Source organism: Ochotona curzoniae, unplaced genomic scaffold (assembly GCF_017591425.1).
Source record: "Ochotona curzoniae isolate NIBS_2020 unplaced genomic scaffold, NIBS_Ocur_1.0 contig_1014, whole genome shotgun sequence".
NCBI lineage: Eukaryota > Metazoa > Chordata > Mammalia > Lagomorpha > Ochotonidae > Ochotona > Ochotona curzoniae.
In genome coordinates, this window is record NW_024464920.1 from 18,922,294 (window position 1) to 18,934,304 (window position 12,011).

General features: G+C 36.9%; 1 protein-coding gene across 1 annotated transcript in view; it reads right to left on the reverse strand.

The window, feature by feature from the left end:
- TMTC2 (transmembrane O-mannosyltransferase targeting cadherins 2) overlaps positions 1-12,011 on the reverse strand; it is a 360,995-nt gene that overhangs the window by 144,939 nt on the left and 204,045 nt on the right. Inside the window, exon 4 of the mRNA XM_040981140.1 lies at positions 8,783-8,897. Coding sequence (XP_040837074.1) covers positions 8,783-8,897 — 115 coding nt within the window. The remainder of the gene's footprint in view (positions 1-8,782; positions 8,898-12,011) is intronic.

Genomic DNA, 12,011 nt, shown 5'->3' on the forward strand with positions numbered 1-12,011 from the left:
ATGTTTCATCACCCCATTTATAATAAATCAGAAGCATATATTTTATTATTTACTATTTATTTTTTCTAATTACTAAACCAAGTTTTTAGAATTCATTTTGTTCAAATATCCTTCCTTGACTGGGTATTCTATCATGTAGCATATCTTTTATATTCTGTTACCAAGTTTTAAGGTGAGAGAGGTATTCAGAGTTTTGTGTTTTGTTGTTGTTGTTGTTAACAGGGAATGGGAAAGGGAATTTAAGTGTTGCCACTGGAGGTTATAAGAATGTATTCCAGAATCTTGACTCCACATCAGTTTGGATTCAATAATTAGGATTTCTGGAAGATTTTGCTATTTTTATGCTTTGTGGACAGGGACTGTTCCCATATATAATAGAACAAATGCAAAGTCATGCAACAAGGCAAATCATCTGAGTGACAGAACAGTAATGGGAACATTCAATGAGCAGAAAATGAAAAATCAAAAATACTTCTTTATATGTAAACAACAGATCTCATCTTGGTGAAGTAATCTTCACTCATCACATCTACTAGTCAATTTATTGATTAATCCAATACATGATTAAGTTACACATGAAATATGAAAGCTCTCCAGCACTATAACAAAACATCCAAAACAAGCTACTTGTTAAAGCAAGGGGTCAATACACAAAATCAGGTGAAACCCATTGGTTCAGCCATCTAGTAAGTCAAGAGGATGGCAATAAAAATGTACACGGAAGAATGATCACATGATCAGCTAGACAGAGAGAAGATGGATAGACCTAACACAGCTTTTATTATCAACCTTCTCATAAGACCTGCCTTCTAAAGGCACAATGCCAATGGCATAAGGATCTCCCACATGTTCAGTTATGTATGTGAATCAACTTTTATGCTCTCCATACTGCCGTTTTAGGACATTGCATTTAGTTACCTGCATGAATCTGGGAACCAAATCATGTTCAGATCACAGCATTTCAACGCTGGTTCCCTGAAATTCATGTCTTTTACAAACAGTATGTGTTCATTACTCATCCTTCCAAACTCTTAACTCACACACAAATTCACAATTCCAAATCTCATGTGACACTAAAAACAAACTCCTTAAGCTGTCACCCCTATGAAAATTGAATACTGAAGTCAGTGCAGACAATTAAGCCATTGTCTGCAGAACTGACATTCCATAAGGAAACCAGGTCAATTCCTGGCTGCTTCACCTCCAATTTAGCTTCCAGATGTCCCTGGGAAATCAGAGGAGGATGGCCCCACGAAAGGCTCCAGCACCAATGTGGGAGACGTGAGGGCTCCTGGTTTCTGGGTTGGGTCCAGCCCTGTACTGGTCTTCCCAGCCATTTGGGGAGTGAACCAATGGATGAAAGATCTTCATCACTATCTGTCATTTTCTTTCTCTATCTGTAATTCTGCTTTTCAAATCAAATTAGTAAATGGGAAAAAAGCTTCAGACTTTGAACATACACTAGTGAGGCAAAAAAGGTATATGTTTCCATTCCAAAATGGGAAAATAAAGAGGATTACAAAGATGAAAGCAAAACTAAAATTCAACAAGGCAGCTTTCAACCTGTAGATTCATGTCCGGAAGCTGGGCACACTGTGGCAGCTGAGCAGCAAATGTCTGGGAGCTCCACCCCTGTGAATTGTTGGTTATGTTCTGTTTCGGTTCTCACAACCTCTTGGCTGTGAAAGAATTGGTGATGCTCTCTGAAATGTCTTCTAAGCTAGTCTGCCAAGGCATTCATTACCTATCTACATACAGTTTCCTTATAACAGTGCCTATTTTCATTTTGTTGGCAAGTGGTTTCAGTATTTTCATTTTGATTTTCCCTTTTCTGCACTCCCTTTTTTTGCCATCGTTCTGAATTCTCTACATTTTCCTGTTCTCCCCCTTTGTGATCCCAAAACCCACTGTAAAACTTGCTAATATCAGGTCATAAATCCCATGGTGCAGCATGATTCTTTGCTGCCCAGAAATTTCCAAGAAACCATCTTCCGCTTCACACAAAGTCTCAGGAGAGGGGAAAAACAGCACAGCCTGGTTCTTTGCCATCATGTGGCAAGAGTGGCGTTTAGTCCAATTCACAACAGAATTATTTGTTTCAAGCTGCAACATCATCGCTGTGCCTTTATTGTACATGCTTCTATCAGCAGCTGATCACATGCACTTAACCATTCCCCATGATCTCCAGCTCTTTCTTGGTTTCCCTGTTTTACAAGCCTTCATCAGAATGTCCCATAATTCTATTTTAATAGCATTTTGAATTTTCTCCACCCTGCTCCTTCAAACATTTCCAACGTTTTCCAGCAAACTGATTCCAAAGGCTCCCGCTCATCTTCTGATATGATTAACAGTAACAACGAAGTTCCTCAGTACCAACTTTTTGCATTAGTTTCTTCATTCACATCACTTCAACAAGGTGTCTAAGATACGCTTTGAGGAAGGAAAGCAACTTGTGCAAGCTTAGTCTTGGAGGCTCACAGTTCAAGCTCAGGAAGTCTGGCTATTTGGTGAAGTCAGAGGATATGAAGCTAAAGCACAGGTGGAAGAAGGAGTATGCCATCCTACAACAAGCACAGCAGAGATAGCAACCAAGTTCAAGGTGACTTAAAACTAACCCTCTTTTGAGAATTAGACTAATACCGCCTACTTCCTGCAACTTAAATAATAATTGGATCAAACTTCCTTCCTCTTTGCACCATTAATTTATGACTCTAGGTTTTAAATATCTGAGTTTGGGAGACAAATGCTACTTAATTAATAGCACATGCTATAACCCACTGGTTGCTCAATTCATTAACTACTTTATTAATCATGCATTTCTTTTCCATGTTAGTGAGACAGAATTGTACTGAAGCACAACTTGGCCATCAAGGAAGGAAAAGAGACATGAACAGAGAGAAGGAGAGGGAAAAGGAGAAGTGGAGAGGAAAAAGGAGAAGTGGAGAAAGAGAGACAGACAGAGACAGAGAGAGAAGGAGCGAAGGAAACAAGAAAGGGCTATATGACAGTGAGAGAGAAAGACAGAGAGGGAAAGATATTCTCAGTTCACTCTCCACTTGTGTCAACCAAAAATTGGGAATCAAGAACGCAATCTACTTCTCCCACTTGTGTAGCAGGGACACAGCAACTTGACACATACTTTATGTCTCCCAGAGTTCTCACAACATGAAGTTGGAGTCTGTAACAGAGCTGAAACTCAAATATAAATATCGTACATGGGGATGGGGAGGAGATCCAAAAACATGACTTAACTCCTCAGCCTAATGCCTGCCGTGCAAAGGGTTTTCTTCAGAGAACACAAAATACAGAGAATTTAAATAGAAGGACATGCTTATTTTACCAAAAAAAAAAAATAAAGTTATTCACAACAGATATTGTATAAGAATACAAAGACATGAAAAAAATAGACGTGTGGAAGCATACATGTAATTGAGAGGACAATTTCACTTTCAACTCTGTAAATGTAACAGTAAAAAATCTCACCTAAGGAAAATGAATCCCATCCAAGGAAAATGAAGTTAATTCCCAGGAAAAATTAGAAAGAGAAAATAAACACAAGAATTACTCCATCCCACCTGCAAGTAGGAATGTGAAAAATCATAGTTTTGGTATCATGTATTGAGCATTCATTAATGCTATTAATATAATAGTTCCAATGTAAATAACTCACTATTAATCAAAACAGTTATAATAATACTAATTACAGTACACCTGCACACTTGTAGAAGAATCAACAGTGTTGCATATGTGTGTGAAAAACATGGCATGTGCATGTAACTGCAAACATAGGTGTTTACAAAAAACTGTTAAAATCTATACTAGAGGAAGAGAAATGGGTACAAGAAATTTGCAGGTTTTACTAAGTACTCCAGCAACCAATACACACATGGATGTTCACACATACATACATACACATACACACTCCCTGTCCTGAACTTCAAGCAGTCGTCCAATGATTACTTTTTCTTACATTTCTCCTAGTTTTCACTTCTCATGGGCCATGCTCTAGTTTTGAACTCTGTGTTGTCTCCCCAACAGCATGCTGCAATTAATACCTTAATAGTTCTAAAAATTTCTCCTTGATTGCACAGACAGACCTCTCAGACCATGTTTAGGACGGAATCTACAGCACCAACTGTGTGCCTTCCCATTTCTTATTCTATGTCTCAAGCGATTTCTTGGCATTCTATTAGAAACTCTTGCTTGGGCACACTCTCTCTCTTTAAGGAAATTATACTGGTTGAATTTAAGTCCCAGCTTTCCAACACTTGTATAAATGGTATTTTGAAGGCATAATGCCCACAAGATTCGGGGGAAATAGGGTATTGATGGATAATAAATAAGTATGGGTGGGCAACTATTCCAATAGGACTGCTGTTCTTATAAGAGGATGTCCATATGAAACAGAGACCCACAGGGAAACCTCCACGTGATGAAAAAGGCCATTATAGTTATGCAGCCACAAGTAAATCCATGGTGAGGATTAGGAGCAAACATCCAGAGAGATCATGAAGGAAATTCCTAAGGGTTTCTGAGGCATCACAGCCATGCTAACACAATTACTCCTGATGGGAGAGACAACAGATTTCTAGTGGTTTAGGACAGTTCATGGCAATTTGTTACAGCAGCCCTAGCAAACTAACACAGGAACCACACGAAAAGGCAGACATCTGTTCCAAAAAGCCTCTTGATGAGTAAGAGTTGATTTTGTACAAATAATAAATATAAATTCAAGAAACTGATCATCTAATACTCATGAGTAATACTCTCACTTAATGAGAAATGGATTGTTTTCTGCTTTGATGTGAATATTGAAATGCATTTTAAAAATGTAAAAATTTCCAGGATTCTTTGTATTAGAGAATGTGGCAGTCACCTCTGGGCCCCTGCTGCTCCCTGGTGGGTGTGGCTTAGAGCTTACCTGCCCAGGTCCTTAGGCACAGATTCCAGGCCTATACTTGGAACATGACCTGACATGACCGGAAGGTCATGGGAAACGGACACAGCTTATAGCCAATTACAGTGTCTCTGGTGGGTGGGGGGGCTTGCCAGAAGACGCCTTCCTGCCCTGCCCTTCCTTAACCTTAAAAACCCTGGAATTTGTGTAAACGGACATTCACCAGCTTGTCTCCAGTAGTTCTTTGGCTGAAGAATACTGCCGCCTCACGCTAGGTGACCTCAGGTCCTGCTGCAGGTTTAAACCCCGCCCCCCGAGAAGTCTTTATTTCTAATTTATTTACAATTCTTGCTTTGGAGACAGAGGAGGATAAAAATCCCTTCTTGGCATTTCTAGAGATGACACAATTTGTTGATCTTCTGACTTTTAAATTAAAAACATAGTAATTGAGTTTTAATATCAAGCATGCTATCAAAATCAGACTAAATTCTAACTGAAAGTGTTGTTTTAATCTAACATGATGCTGCATCACAATAAATGTAGGAGTTGCTTTCATTCATAGACACAAATGTGAAACTGTCTTGAGGTGGATTCAGTTTTGTTCCTATTTACTGAATTTTCTGTTTATTCTTGGTTTATTTTTTGTCCCTTTGTGCATGTGCATGTCTATTTTAAATTTAGTCTGTCACTTTGCTAACAGCTTTATCTGGCTTCAAAAATAAATGGCAAGTGTGATTCGTCACAGGAGTTAACACTTTTAAGATCTGATAGAACTAACTTGTGAAACACCTTGCTGAGAAAGCTGTTGAATTTAGTTGTCAATTTTTCCCAATGCTTTTGATTCACACTGCTTTCCTTTTCTTGTGCCAACATTGATAATTTGCTATAAAAGCATTTCTATTACTATGATTTTCATGTAAATTACTGTTACTTAAGAGTCTGCATGCCTATTTTTTAGCAATTTTTCTCATTCCGATATTGTACATTTCCAATTTTTCCATTTGGTCGTGTATTATAGTTGCCTGGAGGTAATACTTGCTAAATATTATTCCTAACAAGCCAATTTTTTATCTTCACCTAAAACAATGTTCAGATATGTTATTTATATGTGCTATCTAAATTTCTGAAATATAAAGATAAAATCACAAGGATTAATTTAAGAGTTACAGCTGACCTCCTTGAATTACTCATTCCTCACTTCAATAATTACTACTTTAATGTTAAATAATGACACATTTTTAGATTACGGCTCCTAATAAAGCCTACAAATAATACTTTTCCAATAATGCAAAAAAACAAATAAGCATATGGATGCAAAGCACTTTCTTAAAATATAGGTTACTGACTAAATGCTACATAGACGATTTAACAGAAGTTTATGATTTCCGAAATTCTATAAAATTCATTAACAAATGTAAGTATTTCATGACAGTTAATAGGAATAGGTTTGTTAGTTTCAGGCTTCTGCCAAAAAAGTATCTCCAAGAGACAATGCCATAACTGATGTTAGGAAAGATGATGAATGCCTACCATCTCCACAAAAGAATATGGTCAGGCTACATTTACTGGAAAGGGTGACCAAGGGAAATTACTTTAGGAGTTGAAATATACAAAAAGAAACAGTTTCTTTATGTTAGGAAAGATCATAGAGTAAAGACAGCATATATATCTGAAATGTATAACTGGCAATTTTTCAAAGACCTCTAAACTATTCTCCAATACACTCTTCTTTGTTCTTCCTAATTTTATAAGTAGATAAAAGTACTCTTACGTACATGGGATATCAAATACATGCATAATATTCAGGGTTGTAAAAGATTCATGATTTATTATTAATTTATTTTATTATTAAAATTCACCGAATTATTCACCCACATTGAAACATCATTATTGGGTGTCATAATTCTGCCAATTACATGGGTTACACAATCCAATACTTCCATGTCACCGCAGAAGTTTTGTGGAAATTAAACTTTCTAATTAAACCAAGAATTCAACATAGCTTAAAAACATGTGATAATATTAAATGTTGGGGGAGAGAGAACAGTACATGACATTTTTTTATATGCTCTATTGCCTACAATTAGCAGGAAAAATGAATCTTTTTAGCAACCACTTATCCAGCATGGATTTTTTCACTAGGTTTTGAAGCTGTCTATCTGCCTCCAAGGTTTTGTTAGTTGGAAAATAGAATTTTTCTGAGCAAGTTTCTGATTTCAGTAAAGAATAAGCCTGGATAAATACATCTTCCTTTCCCTTTGATTCCTTACCAAAAAATACTACCAAAAGGTAATCAATTAGTTAACCAAGAGCTGTAGTTAAAGGACAGAAAAGCAAACTCATTGAAAAGGTATTCAATAAATTCAATGGTGGTCCATTTCAGATTCTTCCACAAAGTTAACAGGAAATAGGCCCCAGTATAAAACTCTTGTCATATAATAGAGGCAAAGGTCTCCTTAGTAGAAAGTCAGAGAAAAAAAACTAAACAACTTGTATGAAAATGTATTTAAAAAAACTGAGAAGGTTTTTAATCATGAAATAAATACCTTTACTAAGTAATACTGTTCAGATAAAGAGGGCATAGCATTTGGAGAAGATTAATGTCCATCAAGTAAAAAGAAGACACAAATTCAAATAGCTTCAGAAAAGTAGACAGTAATAGTTATGGTGAGGCATGTAACATGGCAGAGAATGGAATGAAGGGAAGGGATAAACTAGAGAGGGTGTGCTCCACGTGAAGGAATTGAAGGGAAAAAAGAAAGAGGGGGAAGATGGAGGGATGGGAAAGAGAGAGAGAGAAAATAAAAAGGAAAAAAGAATAAGAGAGGAAGGAAGGAAGGAAAGAAAGAAAGAAGGAAAGAAGGAGGGAGGGAGGAGGCAGAGAGGGGGAAACAAAGGGAATGGTAAGGGAGGTTGTGGGGGGGAGGGAGGGAGGGAGGGAGAGAGAGAGGAGGGAGGGAAGACACTGTTCAAAGCAACATAAAATACAGCCACTGACCTAAGTCAAACCACAAGCTGCCAGGTCTACTACGCCAATGGTCAAGTCTAGGACTAGGTCAGAGTCCAAGTATGTGTACGGACAGAACATTAAAGTCCACTCAGGGTAATTCTCCTTACATATCTAATTTTCTTTTGTCTGCATATTTTTACTTAAAAAAATACTAAACTTCAGATTAAGCCAATCAAAACATTTAGGAATCCAGAGCTTAAGTACTTACAAAAAAACATGATTACAAAATTAATTTGGTACAGAGAATTCACAGACGCAAGAAGTAGCAGTAGGCACTTTATTATTGTCTGAGATGTCTGTCTTCTTCTAATGTTCTCCTCTGAGATACAGAGATAGCAAGCTGTGCTTGTTCACTCTCTCGATGCCTGTGATGGCTGAAGGTAGAGCCAGGAACTGTGATGACAAACGAGCCCTTGTACGTAGCAGCAACAACATCACCTCTGTGGCACTCTCATCAACTCCCCCAGTTCAGCACTTGATTTTATGTACGTTGACAAAATTAAATTTTTAATGAGGACAAGACTCTATTGCTATTAATCATTAAATCATTCATTGTGCAAATATCATACACAGGTATTTACTTTATAAGTCTATCTCACTATTAAGAGAGCACATTTTAAAAAAAGCATTTAATCCATCTTTGTTTTAACAGGGCATATTCAAAAAAAGTTCAGCCATAATCAATGCACAGTAATATTGATGATGTAGTTAAAAACACAGAAATCACAAATCACTAGTCTCAGCTGCATGATTAATGAAGAGACCATTTCAGAAAAAGAGCTATCATCATCTCCATTTCTTGAAGTCAAATCAATAGCACCTCACCCTGCAGGTGTCAAAGATGAACTGAACCAAAGAAAGGAAGCCATACTCACAAATTATAAAGCATGTCAGCCATGTTGCTACGGTAGTACAAAGCATTTCTATAGGCGCTTTCAGCTTCAGAAATTTTGCTTTGACTCTTCAGAACATTTCCAAGGTTACCCCATGCTGTCAAGAAGAAACACAAGTATTCAAGCAGAGCATCAATCCAATTATACGGGACATAATATCAGGCCATCAGGAAACACCACGGGTAGAGAAAGGCTCCGTAAAACATTTTGAGAAAGGAAAATTTACTTTCTTTATACTTTAACATTTCATCAAATCAACAGAATAAATACAATCAAAAGCCTTAAAAAAAAACTGAGACAACTATTACATCTCAACACTGATATACATACAGTTTATCATGATGCCAAGAACATGCTATCTTAAACCACCTACAAAGACTTCAGGCTCCTTCAGGTATCAGAAGGAGTCTCACTGGTCTGAAATTACTGTGTATTTACTGGGCCAGAAACTGTAAGAAATCATCTTAAATTAAAGATTTCCTTCAAGTATGAACTGATAAATGGCATAGAATATCTGTAAATAAAAGCAAAATGAAATAAAAACTGAACAAGATCAAAGCTATGAGGAGCCAAAACAGATATCAGAATGTAACTGTAAAATGGGCTTCTTCAAGCAGTTAAATGTATATACTACACTCAGATACAGTGTTCCTTTAAAGTATTCTTACCAATAGATTCACTTCCAGGAAATTGAGAATCTCTATACATAATCATACTGAAAATTATGTATTTACTATCTACCCTTTATCTTCTTCTCAAGCAGATGTCATCTGCAACACTGCTTATATAAACACTGGAAAGCCTCCACTGACTGCACCTGAAGAACAAGAAGCTTTTGAATTACCAATTTTAGTTCATAGGAAAAGTACAAGATCTTTCTATTATAGATTTGCCTATATGCCTGTAAATAACTTAAAAGTCCTGTGATTTTTAATAGGTAATCCAAAGAATTGGGAAACATTTAGTCTCTCCTGGGATTTTTGATGAGGATTGTAATATTGGTAAGATTTTTAAGAAAGTCTAAAACACTTAAATAACTCAATATTTGCCATTTCATTTTAATTTTGGTTAATGTTCTTCACAATTTGTAGCAATCAAACATGGCTTATATAAATTAAAAACAGTATAATGAAATGTACACCCTTATTTGATCTAAAAGCATATTCATATTTCATATTTGGAAATCCATAAACCTCCCTTTCCTTAAAAAAGTAGAGTAGAGCAAGAGTGCTTAAATTCTTATCCAACATCTAATTATATCCCCACCTCACCACATACTTCTCATGCATCATGCTGTTGAGCTTTCAAGAGTCATGAACATACACATTATGACCACTCTGTGGATGAGGAAATTGATTTAGAAGTACTGCAGAATCTGCCAAGTTAACATCCTAAAGTACTGGGTCACAATTGTAAAGTTTGCTACTTCAAACTTTTTCTACCTTCTACCAAATATCTGCATACCGTGTTCTATCCTTCATGGTGAACTAACATCTACTTACTACTATGAATCTGAACTGGACACACAATGCATAGAAAACAATCTATCTTTAAATTTCACAATAGACTGGTTAGTTATGAACACTGTCAAACTGAACTATTAAAACAAAACTGGAAATGAAGAGGAAAAGCAAATACAAAAATAATTTTTAATGATCATCAAACTTAATAGGGACATACATGGTATTTACCAACTATTTCTTTCAAATTAGTAAGTTTGGCTCTACGAGAAGTTCTAACACTCTATCTTTTTGCTTTCCCACATCCACCAAAGTCCTGCTTTGCTTGTAGGATCAGTATATGAGAACACAGTTAACTTGGAATTACTCCAAAGAAACATACTCCAATAATCACTTAAACACAAGGAAAGCATTAGGTTATACCAGTGAAATCAGTCTTGCAACACAGAAGCCAGAAAAAGTCCTATAAACACGACTTACTTTCAATATTTAAAGCATATTAGCAGGCAAATTCATCTCCTTTAGATGCTTGAATCTTAAATAAAATTCAAAGTATCCAGTACAAGTCCTCTTGATGGCAAAGGAAATGTAGCTATGCCCATAATGTATGCTCACACATTTGATTTGCTTGTTTATTTATTAGCAAACTTATTTTTTCACAAAGTGGGTATCTGTTTAATGCCTCAGCGCCAAGCATGTTGTTACAAGCTGGGCAGGCAACACTACCTGCAACAGGCAAATTCTCATCCCTCACGATGCTCCACTGGAAGTGGGGATGCTGCGAGGAAAGGTGGAGTCGCAAAACACGGTGAGGTGATGTGAATGGCACTGATCTTAACTGACACCACAGAAATCAATACGCAGATGTGATCCCCCAAGAACTAAAGCACAAAGGACCTTACACAGTTTGCTGATTCCAGCTAAGAGACAGACGGCAAAGAATCAAAAGCATGAATAAATTTGTACTTTTCCAGAAACAAGAAGACCCACCAGAGGAGTGGCTGCAAAATGGAAGGGAAAGTCCAGATGACATCACAGAGGCCTCCCCAGGGTCTTGTAGGCTGCAATGTGATGGCTGGGGCTACATTTTATTTACAGTATTGCAGCACATTTTCATCAAGGGGTTTATAGGATACAATACACATTTTCAAAAAGATCACTCCTGATCCTCATGTAGTGTTCATTGAAAGTGAACAAAAGTAACAATCCTGGAACCAGTTAGAAGGCAACTCCAGTAATTCAGTGAGAAAGATAAGGGTGGTTCCCAACAGCAGAATGCATAGATAGATATCAGGGGAAATTGTTACAGTGATAAGATAACTTAGGAACTAAAAGTCATTGGCAAGGTTGACTCTGGAAGCTAAGACATCTGTTTTATTATTGTATCAACTGCCAGGAAATCTTTTGGAAAGGAAAGAAAATCCCCAACTAAGCATGCATGTTTCTTGAGAATTCTGACTGCTGGTGGTTGAGTAAATAGCCCTTCAGAAAGCACGCAGCCATCACTTACCATCAGCTCATGGTGTTCTACTGGACATCACGATCGTACAGAACACCTGCTCCAGAGATTACCAAGAGCACGAGAAAACAAACCATGAACATTTCACAATTTGATGTAAACATGAAGATCATTGTAGAATTCAAAAAATATCCAACACTTTCCACTTTTTCTAAGTGAATCATTTCTTTACCTAGCTGCACAGTTGCCACAGGGTCCAATCTGTAGGAATCCCTTCCCTCTTTGACACTCT